At 43.4% G+C, this 24300-nt stretch overlaps 1 protein-coding gene across 2 annotated transcripts in view; it reads right to left on the bottom strand.

Moving 5' to 3' along the window:
- AKAP12 (A-kinase anchoring protein 12) overlaps window positions 1-24300 on the bottom strand; it is a 103403-nt gene that overhangs the window by 16203 nt on the left and 62900 nt on the right. Inside the window, exon 1 of one of the 2 annotated variants that reach the window (XM_036871263.1) lies at window positions 12314-12679. The exons of the other annotated variant lie outside the window; for it this stretch is intronic. Coding sequence (XP_036727158.1) covers window positions 12314-12338 — 25 coding nt within the window. The 5' untranslated portion in view covers window positions 12339-12679. Of the gene's footprint in view, window positions 1-12313; window positions 12680-24300 lie in introns of those variants that run through there. 2 annotated transcript variants of the gene reach the window in all.

Genomic DNA, 24300 nt, shown 5'->3' on the forward strand with positions numbered 1-24300 from the left:
AGAGGAAAAAGTCAAAGCCCAATAATAAACTCTATTCTACTATAAATTTACTAGTAATGCACACATATAAAAATTAAATTTCCTGCCAGCAAGCAGGAGGTAAAAACACTCATTAACTAACCTCTCTAGAAACCATTAGAAAATGCAGAGACGTTTTGCTAACATAGTAGGAGAAAGTAGGTGTTATACACACACCATTTCCCCCCTGTTTCCCCTCCATGCTCCTAAATCTGTGTTTCAATTTGAAACACCTTTTATAAAACTCTGGGATGACTGGAATGTTTACAGTCAAAACTCGGGAAACAAGGATGAACAGCTGCTAACTGGTATTACAAAACAACTATTGATGGTTCCTTATAGCTTAGCAATATTCAGATGTTCTCTTTAGAGTGTTATATGGCTGAACCCATTAAAAAAGAAAAGTATTTAAGATCACAGGAAAATTTAAAATCCTAACTGGTCAACTGGTCTGCAGTCTCTTTTTACCTAAGTAATCCTAGGAGCTACTATTGTCAGAACAATCTTCCAGACTGGGCAAGGCCCCTGCTGGCCCAGATGGTGCCTTTGTGCTTTGTGCAAAAGGCTGGAAAAACCCAACTCAGCCCTGATTTCCACTTGGCCTTCTGTACCAGCTAGACCTGTACAGACCTTACAGAGAGGCCCTGTTTCCTAAAATACCCCTTTGATCACATCATGAAGCTAGCTGCCAAACATCCCTAAGGGCTCCAGGATCTAGGGGAGTGTCTTCTAAACTACTAACCTGGCAGCCAAGGCTGTCTAAATTACATTCTAACACATAAGCCAACTTAAAAAAAATTTTTTTATTGGATATATGCATGTGTATAACTGATTCACTTTGCTGTATACCTGAAACTAACACAACATTGTAAATCAACTATACTCCAACAAAAATAAGCCAACTTTGATCGCACACTTGCGCTTTAGAGGTCTGTAACCTGCCTCAAACCACATGCGGCCACGTGGCTACCCACTCAGCTGGGAACCCGCAGGTAGTGAAACTTAGATCATTTTTTTTCAGCCTCGTTTCCTATGACTGGGCCAGGCGCTCGGCATGCTGCAGCCCAAGTAGCAAGGCCTGCTCCGTCCTGTTCTGCATCCCCCATTTTGCTCGCCTGCCTCTGGGCTCTCCGGGTGGGGGGGGGGGGGAGCAACTCTCTGGTCTTGCCTAAATCCTTGTGATTTTTCGAGGCCTGTATCGTTTTCTACCTCGCCCGCCTGCCGGGCAAAGACCTTCCCAGGTGACCCCAGCCTGCACAATCTCTATCCCAATCCTCACCCCCCTCCTTCTAGGCCATTGTCTTCCCGGATGTGCCTCTTTCCGGCAAGAAGCAACATGCAGCCTAGGCCCTCCCTTGTGCTGCGGTTCTCTTTTTCAGTCTCCGGGCGAGGTGCTGGCTCAGAGAGTGCAGGGTTCGGGCACATGCTCCGCGGGCCTCAGCGAACCCTGTGGAGTCCAGAGGGTGGCTCTGCAGCCCTGGGCATGGTGTCCTGTGGTGTCCCTTCCTAACGCCCGCCCCTGCGCGCTCCTGCGCCGGCAGCTTGATCAACGCAAGGGAAAGGAGGAAGGATGGAAACCCACACACCCATCTAACTGACACCTCGGGGGGCGCTCCCGGCGATCCGGCCCGCCAGGCCCCGGGGCGAACCGCCGCTGGGGGGCGCGCGCTACTCACAGCAGATACTCCAGCAGGGCATGGCGCGCGCCGCTGGCCGGCAGGGGCAATCCGACAGAGGCGCCGGAGGCCCCAGCCTTCCTCTGCCGGCTGCCCCATCGCTGCATGGAGACGCCCCCGGGGGAGTCGCGCGCGTCACAAAGGGCGCAGCCTCCTCGTCAGCCTGCAACGGGAGGCCCTGAGCATCACCCCCAGGGCCCCCTCTTCCAGGCGAAGCCCGCTAGATGCCGGAAACCAGCCAAACCTCCCTGGCCAAAGGCCGCCAAACCTCACTGCCGCAGCGTTCCTGTACTGCCTCTCTCTTATCCGCACAACATTCCATCGAGTAGTTGATCCAAAACCCGCATTGCCTATCGGTGGCCCAGGGCATGGCAGGTACCTGTGCCTGGGCGGGTTTGTTTGTACGTGCTTTAATTTCCTAAGTACTAGAATAAGAACTGGGTTCCCATTACGAAGCTATCATTTCCAATCATAGAGCCTTAGAGCTGGAAAGCAGAGGTCACCTGGTCCCCCCAGCTGGTTTACAAGGGAATAAACTGACTTCAAGCATGGTTGTATGTGGGAAATGCAAAACGGTATAGCCACTTGGGAAGACAGTGGGGCAGTTTCTTGCAAAACTAAACACGCTCTTACCATCTGATCCAGCAATTATGCTCCTTGGTTTTTCCCTAAATATTCTTGGTATTTACTCATACCCACATTTGGTATGAGTTGAAAACATGTCCACACAAGAACCCACACACGGATGTTTATAGCAGCCTTACTCACAATTGCAAAAACTCGGAAGCAACCAAGACGTTCTTCATAGGTGAATGGATAAATAAACTGTGGTATATCCAGGCAATAAAATATTATTCAGCACTAAAGACAAGCTAGCAAATCATGAAGACGTGGAGGAGCCTTAACAAGCGCATATTACTAAGTGAAAGGAGCCAAACTGAAAAGGCTATGTACTGTACGATTGCAACTCCACGGCATTCTGGAAAAGGCAAGACTGTGGAGACAGTAAAAAGATCAGTGTTACGGGGGTAGGGAGGTGGGAGGGATGAACAGGCAGAGCACGGAGGACTTTTTAGGATGGTGAAATACTCTGCATGATACTCTAGATACATGTCATTATACATTTGTTCAAACCCACAGAATGTACACCACCAAGAGTGAACCAATGTAAACGAACCCACACCAATGTAAACTATGGACTTTGAGTGATAATGATGTCAGTGTAGGCTCATGGATGGTAACAAAGGTACCGCTCTGGTGTGGGACGCTGATAGTGGGAGAGGCTAGGCATGTGTGGGGTTAGGGAGTATATAGGAACTGTACTTTCCACTCTTTCTTGCTGTGACCCTAAAACTGCTCTAAGAAATAAAGTCTATTTTTTACAAAATGGTAAACACAAAGTTTGTCTTTTTAAAAGAAAAGTAAACTCCATGTACTCTCAAAGCATTAAAATTCTTATTCTCCAAGCATTGTAACTTTGCAATTTGTAAATGCCACTTATGACAAGAAAAATTATTTAGACATGTCAACACCTACACTTAAGAGAAAAATTGCTATATGTCTGATGTGGACAGCAATTCAAATTCTATTTCAGTGTAAAAAGCAGTTTTTTCATGGTTACAGTCATGAAAGAAGAAAGAACACATATATCCTACGCACCCACTCAAAGATAATGATTCAAAAGATCACCTGAGTACACCTGTAACTTATGTAATATTGTACATCAACTCTACTTCAATAAAAAAATTTTTTCTAATGTTGTAAGATCACCTGACCATCATTTTGTCACTTTGTCAAGGTAAAGACTGGATAAAAGCGAGAATCAATGGGTGCTGGACTTCCCTGGTGGTGCAGTGGTTAAGAATCCGCCTGCCAATGCAGGGGACACGGGTTCGATCCCTGGTCCGGGAAGATCCCACATGCCGCGGAGCAACTAAGCCCGTGCGCCACAACTACTGAGCCCACGAGCCCTAGAGCCTGTGCTCTGCAACAAGAGAAGCCACTGCACTGCAACAAAGAGTAGCCCCCGCTCGCCGCAACTAGAGAAAGTCCGCGTGCAGCCACGAAGACCCAACTCGGCCGTAAATAAATAAATAAAAAAGAATCAATGGGTGCTAAATGGGGGAGGGGGGAGTTGGGCTGGATACTTACATGCCTAATGGTCGAAAGGGTGGTGAAATCGGACAACAGCTCAACATCAACCTATGAGGGACAGGTGGACATTGTGTACAATACCTTGAGAAGGAAACAATGTCATCTGTGGCTAAGAATGCACAACCTAAATTCAATTAGGAGAAAACAAACACAAAATAAGGAATGTGGTAGAAATGGGAAGAGAACTATATGCTTTGAACATGCCAATATCTAAAAGACAAAGGTTATACAGACGTTCCAGATTAAAAGAGGCTAAACAGATTATGACGTAATACCTGACCTGAGGATGGATCTTGCAATGCAAGGGGAGAAGGCTAAAAAGGACCTTATTAGATAACTGACAAGATTGAAAAAAGAACGGTAGATTATAAAATAAGTATTGTGATAATGTAAATATCCGACATTGATAACGGTACTATGATTACAAAAGGAAATATCTATTCTTAGGAAATACACACTGAAGCATTTAGGAGTGAAGGACCATGAAGTACATAACCTATCCTCAGATGATTCAGAAAGCGTCACATCTCATGCCTACATAAGACATAACAGGAACCTGTATGTTGGTTTTTTATTTTGTTTTGTTTTCCAACATAGAGCGAGAGAGTAAATAATGAAGCAAATGAGGCAAATGTTAAGAAGTGAATCTAGGTGAAGAGTACATGATGTGTCCTGTACTATTTTTATTTTTGCTACTTCCTCTAAGTTTGAAGTTATTGTTTTAAACAATCAATCAGAAGAATGAACAAGTGCAGATGACTAATGAAAATATAGAGAACAACAAAAATGGAGAGGGTAATGATTCACCCTACCTGATTTTAGTGGCTCTTTGCCTCACATTATATACCATAAAACAAATTTTTTTAAAATTTATTGATTTATTATTTATTTTTGACTGTGTTGGGTCTTCGTTTCTGTGCGAGGGCTTTCTCTAGTTGCGGCAAGCAGGGGTCACTCTTCATCGCGGTGCGTGGGCCTCTCACTATCGCGGCCTCTCTTGTTGCGGAGCACAGGCTCCAGATGCACAGGCTCAGTAGTTGTGGCACACGGGCTTAGTTGCTCCACGGCATGTGGGATCTTCCCAGACCAGGGCTCGAACCCATGTCCCCTGCATTGGCAGGCAGATTCTCAACCACTGCGCCACCAGGGAAACCCCAACAAGTTTTTATCAATGAATTAAACAACAGAAAAACTCTTCCCCTACCCCTCAAAGAAGAGACAGAATTCAGGTAGAAAGGAAGAAGATTAAAGACCAGAAGTTCTAGAGACAGACTGGTGTTTAAATTTCAGCTGCACCACCTTCTAGCACTGGGCCCTTGGGCACATCTCTTGAAGTTTCTGTTCTTAGTGCCCTCACCTATAACATAGGTCCCCCTCCACTACTAGCAAAGGCTAGTTAGGAGGGTAAAACATCAGCTGGCAGTCTAGAATAAAAATAAAACAAAAGCCATTAGAATGGCTTTTCTTTTTTTTTGCTTCACTGTTTTCCTCAGAACAGAAATACTTCCTTTTAATTACTTTTTACCAATTCCAACGGTGATCTATATGAATTGTAGATGATTTAAAAATACAGAAAATTGGGAATAACATCCATAAAGACAATGTCCAGTGATAACGGCTATTAATATCTGTATTTTCTTCTGGATAAATTATCTAATACTCTTCAAAACTATGACATACTGGTTGCATAATTTATTTTTATGTCCCCTTGTTTTTAGACAATTTATGTTGGTCCAATTTTTCATTATCACATTCACATGTATAAAGTCATTGTCCAAACCCGGGAAGGAGTTTTTGAACAGAAGAGGGCAGTCTTGAGCAGACTTCAGCTCTCCAGACCTGGCAGCCTTGAGACACTCCTAGACCTTCAGCACCGCAAGACGCTGCAGAAACCCATCAATACATAAAGTTTAGGTGCTCTTTCAAATTCTGTGAAGTCATATCGCACCTGTTTTTACCTCTTTGACTCCCAGCATAAACACTTCAAGGGGGAAAATGGGCATTCTGAGTTAGCTCCCTATCTGCTCTCTTCTTCTTTATTTGCACCCAGATCTAGATCCTTTTCCCCGATTTTGGGCCAAGTTAAGGTCACATGTAGATGAGCCCTACTTTCTGCCTGGAACTCCCTTCCTCCCCTTCCCTGCTTTCCCAGCCCAACTGTACACAGTACAGCAAAATCACCCCACATTTCCCAGGTTCTGGCTGAAGGCGGAGACTCCCAGACCATCATCCGTCCCACCCAGGTTCCAGTTTGTGGTTAGCAGAAAGCTCTTTAAAGGTGTTTCTACGAGCTGTCTGCACGCAGGTTCTAAGTGAGTTCAAAGATCTTAGCTTGGTGAGCAAACAGGAGGTTGTTAAACGCATAAAAGAACAGCTAAATAAATAAATATCAGTGTAAAAATATAACAGTACAGCTTATAATCCATGAAATTATAATCAACTTATCAAAAAAAAAAAAAAGAAAAAAGAACAGCCAAAAACTGTGGGGCGGCAGGGAGGAGCGGACCACGCCAGCAGGTTCAGCTGTTGGGAGTGGAAGAAGCAGGTGAGTGATAGGAAGCAGGTAAGAATGGTGGAGACGGCTTTCGGGGAAGACAGTCCAGTGTTCACCTGTTCGGACTTAGCGTAGCAGAATCTACTCGCAGCCACACTTACAAGCATTTCACTAATACATTTACTTTTAAATGAGTTCAAAACCTCCTCTGCTCTAATCTGACACATCAGCTCCCTATGGAATGGCTGTCTGCCTTAGATTTGTCCAATTGGATAGGAAGAGGAAAATCAAAAAGCTTGGTCATTTAAGCATCACTGATTTGGGGATGCACTTTCTTGGCATCCAAAAAGTCCTTCCACAGAATAACTGGTTTAGGGTGGGCCTTTCTGATACAGTGTATAATTATCCCTCATGCGGGGCTTTGAGTTATCCAGCCATTTTGCAGAACGCTGCCATTAATCCTACAAGTTTCTCAAATACCCAGAAAGTCCAAACACAATGCTCCCATATTCAGTGATGCTGCAGTTTACCTAGAAACTCCACGTTCTCGCCAGGTATCAAAGATGGCCAAAAGGTTGGGAAAGGGAGCCGGTCAATGTGTCAACTGGGAAAGCTCTAGGGGGCAGGACCGGCAAATGCTTCATCTTCACGCAGTCCTGCTTGTCACTGGTCCTCTCCCCACCCCACAGACACTTCAAAGGGCGAGGAAATACTACAGTCCTTGCAAGGATCCCCACACTCATCGGCAGCACCCTAAACATAGTCTTACCTGGACACATGATTTGTGTCAACATGGTTTTCCACTAAAACCGTCAGTGGCATCAACATCATATAAGTCTTGCTTCGTAAATAAACATCAACATAGAAAGCAAATATTTCTAGTCCCTTTTTCTGGGAGAAGATTCTAGTCATACGTTTTTGTGAGTGAGTGTTACTATGTTGGAAACATTACTTGGAAAAGAAAAAGATGATTTAAAAATGACATAGGAAGCTCTTTCACTCACTTAATTGTCTGCATATGTCCCAGAAGGAGCCTCTTTAGGGTGGACATACAGCTTTATAGATGCAGAAAAGATAAAGGCGAGTGACGGGTGAAGCGATGGTGCAGCTTCTGAAGTTGTTTTATCAAAGACTTTGAATAAGCTTTTTGTTTGTCCTTATGTTTTTCTAAGACAAATGAAAGGTCTCCTTTTCTTTTCTTTTTTTTTTTTAGCCACACTGCCGCTTGTGGGATCTTAGTTCCCCAACCAGGGATCGAACCCTGGCCCCCGGCAGTGGAAGTGCAGAGTCTTAACCACTGGACTGCCAGGGAAGTCCCGAAAGGTCTCCTTAAAGAAAAAAGTGTGGAAAGTGAAACGGAGAAGAAAAATGACAGCTGGTAGGACATACTTTCTGCCCCTATATTTTTACTTTTAAAAGTATAAACTATCCTCAGGTATTACATAATAGGAAAACTTATAGCATATCTGTAATAGTAATAACCTATGAGTTGTTTAATATTTTGAACAGCTTAACAAGCCCTTCCAAGACTAAAAAAACCTACAGAACATTAATGAAGTCAAATAAATGTGAAAATATACGAATAGTTATATCTTTAGTAATGTCGAAAGAAACCAAAACTTGAAAGCATTTCGTGGACAGAAATTCCACTTTGGAAGAGAACTGTCAAAGCTTTTCCTTTTTCGGTGTTATCGTCTACTAAACTATGTTTATCTGCAGATAAATGTCCAGTCAATCCCAATTTATAAAATCAACCACAAGAGATCTATGAGTCTGGGCGAATATACATTTTCCCTGTGAAAAATTTCATAATCCTCCACCTCCCAAGTCCCAAAGGGCCCATGATCACAAGAGGTTAAAGGTCCTGTACTGAATCCTGCGCTCTCCATGCAGACACCCTGCTCCCAAGCTCCACAAAAAGCATCCCCCATTTGTGGGTCCAAAAGCTGCAAGATCAGCATTCTTTTCTCACTCTTCCAAATACTCAGAGATTAAGAGATAAAAGTATGACTTGTTTTCTTTTACTTTAGAGGTTTAAAAGAAAAAAAAAACTTTTAAGGAACATGTCATATTATAGATTACAAAATGTTAAAGTTTTTATCCAAACTTAGATATATTTGTCAGATAAAAAGTGCAATATTGTGAACAGCTATAACATTGATTTTTTTTTTCAGTTTAGTATAACCCGCGCTCTCCATTCCCCACGCAAATCGGGGCTGCTTGCTGTGACATCTGGAACTGGTTAACTTTCCCCCATGATTTGCAGCATTGCCCTGAAATTTTTCCAGGAATTCTCCACATTCTAAATCCATCTCTGTATCTTACACACCCAACCAACTATTCTCATTCTAATGCTCATCAACCACGAAACCTCCAAGGGGAGATGTGTAACTGGGGTTGAAACTCAGAGAAGCAAAACCCCACACAGGAGCATACAGGTGATGCTCATCATTGACCCTGGCCTTGATAGTGGCGTTCAGTGGTCCCTTAGACACCTGGGCAGGCATGTAAAAATGTGGGCACCACGAAGTCAGTATCAGCATCCGTTACACAACGAGAAAGAGGTCCTTTACAAGCTACTCTACAGCTGTGCTTCTTAGTAGCTGTGGAACACCAAGAGAAACTTAGTTTTCATGATAAAAAGGGGTTAAAAAATCACTTTTTGCAGGATTTTTGTGGGAAATCATGATAACGGCCACTCAGAGTGGGCACTCGGTACACGGCAGTTACTGGGCCAGAGTTGTGAGGGTATTAATTTCAGGTTTCACAAATCCCTTGGTAACTAGTCTGCCTGCATGGCAGAGAGAAGCAGCCATGTGGGGGGGGGGGGGATTTTTTCAATCTTGTAAAGTGATTTGCATAAAGAAGTGCATTATGAATCATCTAGAACTTTTGTGAATATTGGAGGATTCTTTCTTCCCAGTTTACTTTAGAGATAAAGAATACTGTTGCCCTAATTCCTCATGATAACTCTATATTTTGTCTCAATACTGTGTGTGAGTTAGGGAAAACAGGAAAGATATTTTCGTAATTCAAAAAGGTGGTGTTTTTTTTGGTTTTTTTGCTGGCATGCCACGATACATGGGTGGGGAGGGGACACCTCTTTCATCATCGTGTCCTATTACTTATTTTCTAGTTTTTAAACTAAGCTACTGCTAACATGATGTGAGGGAAAGACTTCAGGGAAGGCAACAGAATGTGATGTGAATAATCAATCATCTCCTACTTGAAGGTCTGCTGTATTCACTTCAGGGGATTGTGTGCACAGGGTCTGAGGAGGGGAGAATAATGGTCAGTATTAGGTGACAGCTTTCCCCTGCTTTACAAAATGAAAACTCATTCCTAAGCAGTTCTACAAAAATGTCATCAATCCTGCTCCCTTCCTATGAATTGTGAAACTGAAACACATTCTCACATAAGGCAGTCCTACTAAAGCAGCCGAGAATAACGTTCTCCTACATTATTTATTTATTTATTTAAAAAAAATTTTTTTAAAATTTATTTAGGCTACGCTGGATCTTAGTTACCGCATGCGGGATCTTTAGTTGTGGCATGCAGGCTCTTAGTTGCAGCATGGGGGGATCTAGTTCCCCGACCAGGGATGGAACCCAGGCCCCCTGCATTGGCAGCGCGGGGTCTTAACCACTGAACCATCAGGGAAGTCCCTCTCCTACATTATTTAAATGAGCAATCCCAAAGTTACAAAAAACCTTTGCTATTCAATTACTCCTGAATGCCAATTTTAAAAGCCTTCATTGTTTTTCAAGATTCTGACCAGTTATTTAAAGACCATTGATTGTAAATCTTCCTCATCAGAATAACTTGCAGAAGAAAAAAAAAAAAAAGACGGTTGAAACTCCTTTTTAATTTTTACTCCTTCCATTATGAAATGTTTATTTGCGATAAACTTTTTGGAGTTTAAGATTTTCTGCACACTTTCTTTTTACCAGGAAAAAACAACATTTTGCCACATCCTTCATATCAACATTGTAATAAAAGTAAAACTCAGAAAGCAATTGATCCAATTATTTAAAGTTGCCTTAAAGATTAGACAGTCCTTGCAACTGTTTCCATTCATTTAGCATCCCATTAGGATGATCTCAACCAATTTTTTAAAGCCCCCAAGTATCCCAAGTTTGTTAACTCAACTTCTGCTTAAAAAGGCCCACCTTCCTTTCCCATAAGAAACTGAGCATGTGATAAACTCATCAAATAGTGAATATAATAAAGATCATACTGTACACAAAAAGCACCCGGAAAAAGTCATCATCATAGAAGCCCCACCCCCAGCTGTGACACCCCACAAACCACACTCCCAGGCAGGCTCTCTCAGGGTTGAGCATTTTATGTCTCATTCATAGAAAAATTAATGATCTGGGAAAAAAATGAATTTTGTGTTTTTAATTTTTAAGTTTTGTGTAGTCTAATAATACTTTCTAGGTATCATGTAAATTTTCACGCTACATACAGGGTAGAAAGGCAAGTCGAGTTAACTTGGGAAAGGAATTTTAAGGAAATTTCAAAGTAAACAAGCTTATCTATAGGAAGTGAGAGATACGGAGAAAAATTTCAAGTCCTAGAAATTCTATACTGCACTTTTTGGAGAACAAAGATCTCAAATATTCAGAGAAGAGCTGGTCTTATAAACCTAAATTAGCAAATGGAGTTTAATTTTGATGAGGGCAAAAGGCAGAAAGGAGGAGAAAACAGGCAGGTTCCTAAGGATTCAGGCGGCAGTACATTAGCATTAGAAGATCAAATGACAAGCAAGAGGAGCTCTGAGTACATTCCACAAGTTTGATACCTGTAACTAATTTGCTGGAGGTAGGTATTAAATATTATCATTCACACTCAACAGCCAGATTTCTAGAAAGCAAGCTTAAGATCATACATTTTTATTATTCACTGCCCAAATACTGTAGCCTGTTAGTCACCAATTTTACAGTAACTATGGCTTTATTAAAGCCACCACACAGGCCTTTCTCACCTTCTGAGATGGGCCACACTCTGTCCTGTAGAGTGTGTTTCCCTCTGAATAAATCCGCTTCGTGCCTATCACTTTGTCTCTCACTGGATTCCTTCTGCGATGAGACATCAAGAACCTGAGCTTCATTAAGTCCTGAAACCAGGCAAGACTCCAGCCTCCATGACCTTCCCTGAGTTCCAACGGGTGGATTCGAACAGTTGCTAATCAAGGAAGGAGCAGCCAAGAAACCATCTGAGGCAAGATTCAAGGGACCAGAGAAGCTCCTCAAGATTAGGAGACCAACCACCTGAGACCCTGCACACAGCCTAATCTTGTCAGTAACCCCGCCCCTGAAGTATCCTTATAAAGCTCCTCATCAAATTCTGTGTCCCGCGTTGGGACACAGTTTTTCAAGGCAAGACCTGCTGTGTCCCCTTTTGCCTGGCAAAGCAATAAAGCTATCCCTTTCTACTTCACACCCCCCCCCAAAAAAAACCACCACACAAACCACAGCTAATATTTTCATCCCCTAAATGGCCAAGTGTACCTTCATTGCCAGTTCCTAATAAGGAGGTCAAAATGTCAAATACGGCAATTTCTCAACAACATGAATTTACCTTTTTTTAATGACTATAGCAAGCAATTAGGCTTTCACAACCTATTTTCAAATTCACCCCAATCTAACACGCATCTGTTGGGGTGGGGTTGTCGTTCCCCTCCACCAGGGGAAGAGGTGCAACCCCTCACAAAATGCATTCCAGGTCTCCCCTGGGCCCGGATCAGGAAGATTCCTGCAGAGGCAAAAAGAAAACGTTGGCTTTGCTGGGTGCCTGCTGAGCCGAAAAGAGAATGATCTTCTGATCAAAAAGTCAGCACAGTGAGAGCGTTAAATGCCCATCAGGATGTCCAGCCGCTGCCCTGCGGCCCCCGACCCGCCCATGTCCAAATGCAGGTTCCTCCACCTGCCACGGAGGCAGGACACAGCTGACCCGGCTTCCGCCTTACCTGTGATGGCGATGATCCCCAGCATCTTGGACGGCGCACCTCCGAGCGAGGAGAGCGGCCGCCCTCGGCCTCTTCGGGCGGTTGGCTGGAGCCGCACGGGGTCTTGCCGGCGCCCCGCCCCCCGCCCCCCGGCCGTCTACGCTGTGATCGGAAAGAACGAAGCGCCAGGCCACCCTCGGAAGATCAGGGAGACCCAGAGGTGCCTGCGGAGCTGCAGCCAGAAGCGGACGGAGGCTGCGTTTCCCTGGCTAATTATGCGAGGACCCACCCACCCATCCGGGCCGGCGGGCTGGGGGCCCAGGGCTGGGCTCGGCGCTCTCCAGTCATGTGTTTCGCTTTAAAGGAGAGGAGCCCTCCCCGTAGCTGGCCTCCGTTCGTGGTCAGTAAGGCTCTGCAGAGACACCCAGGGAGGGTTTCCGAGTTGCTGGGATGAATAAGACCAGAGTCAGCGGCATTTTATCTAAACCGTTACTTCATTCCTGGCACCGATTTACTTCTCTGTCTCTTAGCTCTTAATATTACTTAAAGGAAATAACCACACAGATATTAAATTCCACTGCCATTTAAAAAAAAAGACTGTGTTCTGTACCCTTATGCTTGTTTAGAGGCTGATGAGGTGCAAAAATGCAGTTTCCTTTTTAGCACCTATAGCATTTTATATTTTCACCATCTGCTTCTCACACAGGCACACACTCTGCACTGATCTGGGGTTGGCAACCCTCAGCTGTCCTGTTTCCTGAACTCTCTGAGAAGGGCTGTTATAAGGCGAACATGTGTCTTCAACACTTGGTCCAGGCAACTTTTTCGAAGTCCAAGTACTAGAGCCTTACGTCGGTTCCCCGCCCTCCGCCAAGCCGTGGTAGAAGTTAGTTAAACTTTCAGATCAAACTATGCCGTATTCCAATTTAGAGACACTATGGCATCTCTAACATACAGGCACACAGCATGAAAATCAGTCAGAGCCGACATTTAAAGTTCAGAAAATTTCGAGCAGCCCTAAATTTGTAAAATCTTTTTTTCACTGAAACCTCAGATTTGTTCTATATAAAGACACAGGATAAGTGAAAAGTTGGGGGGGTTCTTACGATTTTGACACACTATTTCCATTTAGGCCCTCCTGGGTTTGTTTCTTTTTTCATCCTTTTTATCACTTCATGCCTTGCCTGTCTGACCCCATTAGCACAGGCTCTCCCCCTAAGTAAACAAAAGAAAGGTTTTACTATATTGCTTCTTTTCTTCAGGCAGTGAAGATTTTGTTCATCATTGCTCGGGGGCAGGGAGGAAGGTGGGGGGCTTGGAGTAGACCAGAGTGGGCACAGGAAAGAGGAGGGGGGAGGGGAACAGAATTATCAAGAAAGGCTAATAAGGGCTTCCCTGGTGGCGCAGTGGTTAAGAATCCGTCTGCCAATGCAGGGGACACGGGTTCGAGCCCTGGTCCGGGAAGATCCCACATGCCGTGGAGCAACTAAGCCCGTGCGCCACAACTACTGAGCCTGCACTCTAGAGCCCGCGAGCCACACTACTCCCACGTGCCACAACTACTGAAGCCAGCACGCCTAGAGCCCCCTTCTCCGCAACAAGAGAAGCCACCGCAATGAGAAGCCTGCGCACCGCAACGAAGAGTAGTCCCCACTTGCTGCAACTAGAGAAGGCCCGCGAGCAGCAATGAAGACCCAACGCGGCCAAGAATTTTAAAAAAAAATCTTTTTTTAAAGAAAAGAAAAGAAAATGCTAATAAGGACAGACGTGTTGGCTGGCATGGCACGTAGTTGCTCCCTCTGGCCACCAGGGGGCGCTACGCACCCTATCAGGCCTACACCGAGCAAGGTTAAGGCGGCACCGTTGCTGGCAACCAGACCTTGTTACAGAAATCAGCTTCAGCCTCCATAGATTGGATTTCCCTCATGTTCCGGCGAACACCCAGCCTGGCCATACGTCCAAGTGGGAACAGGGAGTGATGCGCCTTGTCCTGAGGCCTGGGAGCTGATTCCCAGAGTGAGCCACTTAGCAGTTTCCTAACCTTTATCTTCCCTAGCAGAGTCTTCACTTTGGTTCACAAATTGCTTCAATAACAGTGAGGGTCTGGTGTGTGCGAAATGTTGCTGGAGCTAATGGCCCCTGTGCAGTCCATAGAGTTAAGGGGTCCGGGCAGCTCCACATTCCTCTCTTCTGCCACCTCACCCCCAACCCTCGAGAGCCCTAGCTGTGCAAATCATGGATAAAGCCGACCCTGAAGGCTGCATTTAATGTAGACCACTCTACATTAAATGAGTGGTCTACAGCCTTCCCAAGCATGTGTATCGGCCTGGGCTACCTCTGGGATCTGACCTCCCAGCTCGGCATCATTTCTCAGCACCAGCAGTTGGGACCGCAGATGGCTATCATCTGGCGCCACCTCAAATACATATATTCAAGCTCTGGGTGCATCTGTTGACTCTCACCTTGCTTGGCTGTGCCACCAGCTCCTTTCCTTTCTAAAAGTCCAAATTCTAACAATAGGACAAGCATCAGCTGTTCGCCTGAGCTGAATGGAAGAAACATCACTAGTTACAAATGCAAGGTCCAGGGCTTCCCTGGTGGCGCAGTGGTTGAGAGTCTGCCTGTCAATGCAGGGGACACGGGTTCGAGCCCTGGTCTGGGAAGATCCCACATGCCGCGGAGCAACTAGGCCCGTGAGCCACAACTACTGAGCCTGCGCGTCTGGAGCCTGTGCTCCGCAACAAGAGAGGCGGCGATAGTGAGAGGCCCGCGCACCGCGATGAAGAGTGGCCCCCCACTTGCCACAACTAGAGAAAGCCCTCGCACAGAAACGAAGACCCAACACAGCCATAAATAAATAAATAAATAAAAATTTAAAAAAAAAAACACCAGGAGGCAGAGCAAGGGATCACGTGGCAAGTTGTTTCCTCTCTTAGCAGACAGTCCTCCTTTGACCTCCATCCACCCTGAAGACTAATCAAGGACAGGGCATGTGGCACGGCTGGCTTATGGCTGCCCGATAAGCCGCTGTGTGTCTTGGATTTACAAAGAAAGGTCATCAGGATAAAAGCTGGAGTAAAGATCAGACTTGAGGTCAGTGTACAATGCAGGCAACTTTCTTTGGTTACTACTTTCATTCCCTGTTTGCTTGTTTTTGTTACATCAGAATTTTTAGAGGAAGACGTCATCACCAAAGCAAAAATGATGGGGAAATGTTTACCAATATCATAAATGGGTGGATGACAAAAAAGTGTTTTCCCAAAACTTCATGGTTCATTCAACAAATATTTACCAAGTTCTTGCTCCACGTTAATTATGCTAAGCCCCTAGGGATACAATTGGATACTGTCCTTGACCTCGGGGAGCTCAGTGTTGGGTGGTAGACACACCCAAAGGAAGAAGTAGGCATGCTCCAGTTTAACCCACCTCAGGTAACATCTCTGCTAGCCTCTGAAAGCATGGGGGACGTGAGGGGATAGCCCTACCTGAGGCCCAGAGGAAGGCAGTCCCACAGAGGGAACAGCATGCGGAAAGGCATGCCGGAACACAACATTTAGGGAATATAAGTGAGTTCTTTATAGCTACAGGCTCAGAGTCTACTTGGGGAGACCAGGAGAAGGGAGGGACAGAGGTGATAACTGGAAATGAGACAAGAAAGATTACATTGGAGGCCAGATTATGAAGGGCTTTGAATGACATCTTATGAACTTTGTAACAAATAACCCAGTTTAAAAATGGATCAGGAATTCCTCAGCGGTCCAGTGGTTAGGACTCAGTGCTTTTACTGCTGTGGCCCAGGTTCAATCCCTGGTCAGGGAACTAAGATCCCACAAGCTGTGCAGCATGGCCAAAAAAAGAAAGGATGAAGGATCTAAGTAGACGTTCCTCTAAGGTAGATAACACAAATGGCCGAGGAGCACGTGAAAAGATGCTCAACATCGTGAGCCATTAGGAAAATGCAAATCAAACCCCACAGTGAGATGTCAATTCACACTCACTAGGATGGCTGTAATCAAACAGACAGACAATATAACAAAGAAAGGAGAAACTGGACCCTCATACGTTGGTAGTGGGAATGTAAAAGGTGCAGCTGCTTTGGAAAACAGTCTGGCGATTCCTCAAAATGTTAAACATAGATTTACCGTATGACCCAGCAATTCCACTCCTAGATATATACCCAAGAAAAGTGAAAACCTACGTCCACACAAAAACTTGTACAAGAATATTGGTAGCAGCATTATTTATAGCAGGCATAAAAGTAGAAGCAACCCAAATGTCCATCAACTGATGCATGGAAGAATAAAATCTGGTTTTCTCTTTCCAATGGAACATTATTCAGGAACAAAAAGAAATGAACTACTTATACATGTTATAACATGGAGAACCACTGAAAAAATATTGCTAAGTGAAAGAAGCTAGTCACAAAAGAGCACACAGTGACATATTATTTAATTCCATTAGGAATAGGCAAATCTATAAAGACATAAAGTGCACTAGCGGTTACTCAGAACTGAAGAGTTGGAAAGACCGCTAACAGGTAAGGGGGTTCTTTACAAGGAAATGAAAATGTGCTAAAATTGACTGTGGTGATGGTGGTACAATTCTGTGAATATACTAAAAGCCACTGACATGTATACTTTTTTTTTTTTTTGGCTGCATTGGGTCTTCATTGCTGCGTGCAGGCTTTTTCTAGTTGCGGCGAGCGGGGGTTACTCTTCGATGCGGTGCGCAGGCTTCTCATTGTGGTGGCGTCTCTTGTTGTGAAGCACGGGCTCTAGGTGCTCAGGCGTAGTAGTTGTGACACGTGGGCTCAATAGTTGTGGCTTGCAGGCTCAGTAGTTGTGGCTCACGGGCCTAGTTGCTCCGCGGCATGTGGGATCTTCCCAGACCAGGGCTCGAACCCGTGTCCCCTGCATTGGCAGGCAGATTCTCAACCACTGCGCCACCAGGGAAGCCCTCATTAACTTCTTCCAAGGAGGCGTGAGTATTTAACCCAAAATTGAGCATCATCGGGAACTGTCGACTTGGACTCACACCAAATCCAGCCCCCGCCCATCACCCCATCCTTCCGTTTTCTTTTCACCCCAGTTTTACGCTCGGAGGAAAATAAACCCAAACCCAGTGAGGTCACTTTTCCTCTGGCTGGAAAGGGCAGGTGAGATCTAAAGGAGCATCTATGCACTGTTACTCCTTTAAAATACTTCAGAGATAATCTCAGGTTGAGTTAGAAGCTGCTGCAAACTAATAACCATGAAGAAGATGAATATATACACTGAATTAAATGCATTGGGCAGGTTCTCCTGGGCTCAGTGTATTTTCAAGTCTCTGCTGCTCTGCTATGAACACAGACAAATACCAGCTAATTGGATTTTACGGTCCAGTTGAGTTGGACATGTTTGTGTAGACATGGTTATTTTGATTCAAAATGCTCAAGACAAATAATCTGAAGACTAGCTCCTCAAAGGGACTATTGTAATACAATAGAAAAGCTAAGGGGGATTTAAAAGTCACTTAACAAGATAATTTATCCAAAAAAAAAAAAAAAGAAAAAAAAAACCAGGCAAGGGGAAAATTATTAAAAAACTCAATCCAAGTAATAAAAGTGATGCAGAATAAGTTTATTTCTCCTCTTATTGAGTTCACATGTTTTTATATTTTTTGCTTTGGCAGTTCTGCTTTTATTAGCTATACCAAATGAAAGTATAGATTTACGTATGAAAATTTAACTGCTTGGGACATATAATATTTAAAGAACCTAAGTGTCCCGATACTAGGAAAATAGTACGTTTAACTCTTCATTGGACTATCTGGCAAAACAACATGTTTGCAGCAGTTAATGACATGGAGAAATGCTTACATTGATAGAGAAAGCCACACACCTCTTTGTTCAGTATATAAACTATATATTCAACATAATTTTAGCTTTGCTTTCTAAAATGCATATATATCTGCACATATGTGAGGGTGAGGAAAAAAAGAGCCCAGAAAGAAAACTAACAAAAGCCAACCATAGTGGAATTATGGGCAATTTCTGCCCTGATATTTTCCTACACTTTACACATCTTCTACAACAACCTCTGTTACTTTCACGGTTAGAATGCAGGCACATTTGACATCCAGCTTGGGGTTGCACGGGGTGGTCCAGCACTGCCGGACTTTGAACATTAGAGCAATACCTCCGATTTTCCATTAAAAATGCAAGGCAGTCTAAACCATGATCAATTCCCAATCATGGAATATATAAACTAGCAAGCTGAAAGAAGATTAAAGTCAAAGTGTGATCTTTTAAAAATTAGGAAATAAGCAAAAAGGTGTTTCATTACCAAATTTGGTCAAGTATTTGCATAGATTTCAAATTCTTTCCTGAGTGCCTTGTGTTCAACTCTTCTATTCCTCTTAGGACTCTGAACTCTCATCTTTGGTTTAGTCTAAAAAAGATTCCAAAGTGTTGAAAAACTAGTTGTAGTTCTGGTTCTTCTGATAGCAATGTGGCCGGGGTAAAATATTCTTTTAAATCTCTGGGCTTCAACTGACGGGAGAATAAATACACCACCCATGCTAATGTTATTCTGAGGTGCAAATAAAGGTTAGCCTCAGCACTACTGAGTGTACTCTAAAAGCATAATAAATGTTAGCTATTGTGCTTACTTTAAACTATACATTCCCCCATGAGGTAAAAATTAGTTCATGGTTCATCTTACTCTTTATATATGAAGCACAGATTTTATATATATATGTGTGTGTGTGTGTGTGTGTGTGTGTGTGTGTATATGTATATGTATACATACATACATACTTAGATAGATATAGATATAGATATTACATAAACTGATATACAGTATATCTCTTCTATTAAAATTTTAGGCGGGGGGTGGGTACCGCTAGGGAAAAAAATGTCTGAAAAGACTCAGTGGGGCAGGGCAGCGGTAATGAAAAGAAGGTTGAGAAATACTGCTTTAAATATAGTTAAGCCTCATTTTAAAAAGTCCTTTGAAAAATACTTCTATAAAGAGCAAGAATGCCTTTTATCATCAGTTTCTCAGAAATGCATCCTAATAAGAGAAGCATCATCTTGCACTAAAAGTAATTAAATTGAGGCTCCCTCTCGATTTTTCAGAAGAGAATGAGACAATCTTTGATTTGTCTGAAGTCTTTCTCAAAAGGAGTGGGAGCGAGGGGCCAGCTGAAGGTTCACGCTGGGAAGAAATAATGATAATTACCTACCCAAGACCCACTGACATTCCACAGCTGCCCATCTGAACTGTGATGTGAACCCGTCAGCAAGCCACATGCAAGACTTCAAATTTTCTTTCTTTTTTTGGGTGCCCAGCATGACTTGCAGGATCTTAGTTGCCTCCCGGGCAGTGAAAGCGCCAAGTCCTAACCACTGGACTGCCAGGGAATTCCCGACTTTAAATTTTCCGGTAGTCACATTAAAAAGAATAAAAATAAACACTTGAGGTTAATTTTAATATATTTTACCAAACCCAGTATGTCCAGTTACGTCAATAGGTACTCAATAAGAAAAATTATTAGGGAAACATTTTACATTCCTTTTTTGTACTATTTCACATGTAGAACACATCTCAGATAGGATCAGCCACATTCCAAGGGCTCAACAGCCACATATGGCCAGAGCACAACTTCTAAAACTACAAAAATAACTGAACATCCCTCCTTTATGCTAACTCATTTCCCAATGACAATTCATGTGGGATCTTAGTTCCCCGGCCAGGGGTGCAACCTGCACCCCCTGCATTGGAAGCGCGGAGTCTTAACCACTGGACCGCCAGGGAAGTCCCCTGCAATGACAATTCTAGCCCTGCTTCCATCTCCTTGCCTCCTGGACAGAAACAACCAAGCTATCCAATCACAGAACTGCCCTTACTTCAGCATCCAATCTAGAGATGACTCCTTTGTTGTCTCAGAATCATCCAGCATAAGCCCAAATCCTATAATAAAGTCCTCCCACCTCCCACATTACTCCATTACTGAGCCACCTATGCTAGAATCCTCCCTTGGTGCAGCAGGCTAAATAAACCTAACTTGGTTTGACTACACATGAGTTCCTGCTGGTCTCTAAGTGGCAAGGAATTAAATTGCCATCGATAGATTTAATTGGTACATCTGTGTCTTTCATTATCTCTTAATTTGAGTTAATATATTCGAATCTATTATTTTCCCAGCAACTTTTACTGTAATCATACACAATGGATAAAGTGCTTAAAATGACTTTTATTTATTTTTTTTTTACTTAAAAGGTCAGCTAGTATATTTAGACTGGCTTCAAAAATAATTGCAAAGCAAAAATTTACACTTGCAGGAGTAATAAATTTATTTAACCTGTAGTCACGTGAATTAAAATTTACTTGTAAAGACAACTTTTCTACAAATCTAGAGTGTGATTGTTAAAAGTACATCTTTTTTTAAAGTCAAGGTAGAATTCACTGCCTAGACAAAGACCAAATTCTGGATGACAGAATTTACTTCTAATCCCTCCAGAAAACATAGTCCTGCTCACCAAAATTTATTGCATAAACTCCAAGGTCATGGGAATTCCCTGGCGGTCCAGTGGTTAGGACTCCCAGCTTTCACTGCTGAGGACCCAGTTTCAATCTCCCTGGTCGGGGAACTAAGATCCCGCAAGCCACTCAGCGCAGTCCAAAAAAAAAAAAAAAAAAAAAAAAGGAATGAATGTTTAGAACAAAAAAATCAGTTCTTAGAAATTAAAAATATAGTGACAAGATGAAATCTATTCTCGAGGACGTTCTCCAAGAGTAAAGAGATACAAACTAGAGAAAAAAAAAGTTTTACTTAGAACCATTCTAGAAGTTCTGAAATCTGAATAATAGTAATCTCGAAAAGAGAGCAAAGAAAAAGAGGGAAATGGAAGACATAACTTCCTACAAATGAAGTGCATGGGTTTCTAGACAGAAAGAGGTCACACGAACCCAGCATGTTGAATAAGTGGATTCACATGAAGATCCATCATTGTTAGATCTTCCGAACTCCGTGAGATAAGGAGCTATCCGAGGGATTAAGATCAGAATAGCATCAGATGCCAATAGTAATACATTTATCAAGATGACATTGATAGAATCCTACTGTGTTACAACACTGATCAGAAATTAACACAACTGGGGCTTCCCTGGTGGCGCAGTGGTTGAGAATCTGCCTGCTTATGCAGGGGACACGGGTTCGAGCCCTGGTCTGGGAAGATCCCACGTGCCGCGGAGCAACTAGGCCCGTGAGCCACAATTACTGAGCCTGCGCGTCTGGAGCCTGTGCTCCACAACAAGAGAGGCCACGACAGTGAGAGGCCCGCGCACCGCGATGAAGAGTGGCCCCCGCTTGCCGCAACTAGAGAAAGCCCTCGCACAGAAACGAAGACCCAACATAGCGACCAATCAATCAATCAATAAAAAAATAAATAAATCTTAAAAGCAGAAACCTACCATTTAAAAAAAAAAAAAGAAAAGAAATTAACACAACTGGGGGAACGGTCAGGGCCAAGATTTGACAAGCGTGAGGAAGACATCACATTTCCGTACACTGAGCTTACTAAGTGAGGCCACAGAGCTTGAGGTGAATCCCGGGGGCTCTGCAAGAGGCTGCTTAGGGGCAAACCGTGGCTCTGCTAAGGAGACCTTTTCGACCTTCCACTTTATTTACAACTAACAATGACTTGAAAAGTGGGATTTCTCTTATTCTTATCTCTAGCTACTGTTATCATGTAAAGGCTGTCATCTGCTTATGATCATGTTGGGTGAAGTACCAAAAGGGTGACTAAGGATTCCAGCGTTAGAAATACCAACGTGCATGGATATTTTCTTCTATCGTCTTCATTCTATTTGGCAGTAGTTCCTTTAGCAACATCCTTGATAGGGGAACTCCTTTATATACTTCTGAATCAATTTACTTCTCTCCTCCAATCAATTCTTTCAGTACGTAATCCTTGGTTTAAAGCAAACTAAGCTGTTCTCGTGTTTTAAAGAGTCTGAGAAATAAACGCTTCTTTAAAAGTGGGAATATTGAAATTAAAACCCCGTTATGCTTGGCAAGCTTCCATCAAGCACATCCATATCTGAAATATATATATCAGCCCTGGCATTTTTCTTTGAATGTGAGACAGCTTGTCTTCTCTGGGGCGGTTCTGCTCAGAAGAGAAAAGATGAAAGGAAAGACACGATAAATGTTTTCAAATACTTAGAGGGCCGCGATGTGGAAAAGGGAGGTGAGTTTGTTCTATGTAGTCCCAGAAGGCAGCACCAGAAGCAGGGAGCAGCTGGAGGAGGCATATTCTCACTCCAGTGGAATAACTGGTTTCCTTTTATGGAGAAACTCCCCAAACCTTCCCGTGTTTAAGCACAAGAGCCTTCTGAGTGGGGGCAGGAGCCTGGCGTAGACAGCCTCAGAGTTCCTTCCCACGGAGGCTTCCTGGTCCCAAACCTGGCTTTCCAGCTGACAGTCATAAAGGCAGGTGTCCCGGGCTGAACTGCATCCTCTCCAAACTTGTATGTTGAAGCTCTAAGCCCCAGCACATAAGAACGTAGCTGTATTTGGAGAGAAAGTTTCTAAAGAGGTGACTAAGTTAAAATGAGACTGTAAGGGTGGACCCGAATCCACTCTGACTGGTGCCTTATAGAAGGGGATTAGGACACACAGAGACACCAGGGATGGGCACACACAGAGGAAAGACCAAATTCTGGATGACAGAACTTACTTCTAATCCCTCCGGAAAACATAGTCCTGCTCACCACAATTTATTGCATAAACTCCAAGGTCATGGGAATTCCCTGGCGGTCCAGTGGTGAGGGCACAGTGAGGACACAGCGAGAAGCCGGCATCCACAAGCCAAGAAGAGGCCTCAGAGAAACTAAACCTGAGGGCACCTTGATCTTGGCGAGAAAATAAATTTCTGATATTCAAGCCACCCATTCTGTGATATATTATTATGGCAGCCCGAGCAAACTAATACAGCAGGATAACTTCCTGGTACTTGGTGTCAGTCTAAATACTGCATGTCCGGTTTAAGACACATTAAAGCAACCAGTTCATTCAATTAATTCAATCCAGCATATATCAGTTTTCACCAAAATAACTAATGCATGCATTGTTAACTGGGGGGCAGGGGGGACTACTTGATATCACATTGTACCGACACATTAATTACAAAAACAGTTTGTAAAAATTCAAAGTATGGTGCTCAAGAATAAGACTCAATTGATAGGCTAGAAAGTTGTAGAACTTAAGCTCAGAGAATATACCTTCCAGAGATATATACAAATAAAGATCAGAGGATTTATGTTATCAAAGCATCCTTTCATATAATATAGGGACATTGTGCTCTAGAATATACATTGCCAGGACCATTTGGGGGTTGCTGTATTAGGTGAAACTGGAGCTGTTTTAAGAACGTCTTTCAGACCTAAATGTCAAAAACCTAAATTTTTTTTTTTTTTTTTTTTTGGCTGTGCCATGCAGCACGCGGAATCTTATTTCCCCCAACAGGGATTGAACCCGTACGTCCTGCAGTGGAAGCATGGAGTCTTAACCACTGGACAGCCTGGGAAGTCCCCTAAAGAATTTTTATTAAATAAATAAAATGCTAAATTTAATGTTTCCTTTCTTGGCTTAGTTACCATTAGAAAACCATTAACTGCCTCGATCCCTCCAAGGGAAAGGGTCTGAATCTTGGTATGTTACTTGGACAAGCTATAGGCGCTCTTACCTAGGCTCCTCCTCAAGTGGGCCAGAGCACCCATCCTATTCATGGGTGCCCTGGAGTAGCCTCAAAATTACAGCCATTTATAGGTAAGTCTTTGCAGTAATTTAAGATTAACTGACAGTCTTTAGGGCATTTATCAACATCTTGCACTCATTCTGGGCCAGAACCAACCCCTAATTACATGATTCTGATCTCCTCCCATGTAGGGGGAGAAAAACGTACTTTGTGGCCACATTTATGAAGCTCCTTATCTTTCTTTCATACCTAAATAATTACATAT

The sequence above is a fragment of the Balaenoptera musculus genome, chromosome 12 (assembly GCF_009873245.2).
Source record: "Balaenoptera musculus isolate JJ_BM4_2016_0621 chromosome 12, mBalMus1.pri.v3, whole genome shotgun sequence".
NCBI lineage: Eukaryota > Metazoa > Chordata > Mammalia > Artiodactyla > Balaenopteridae > Balaenoptera > Balaenoptera musculus.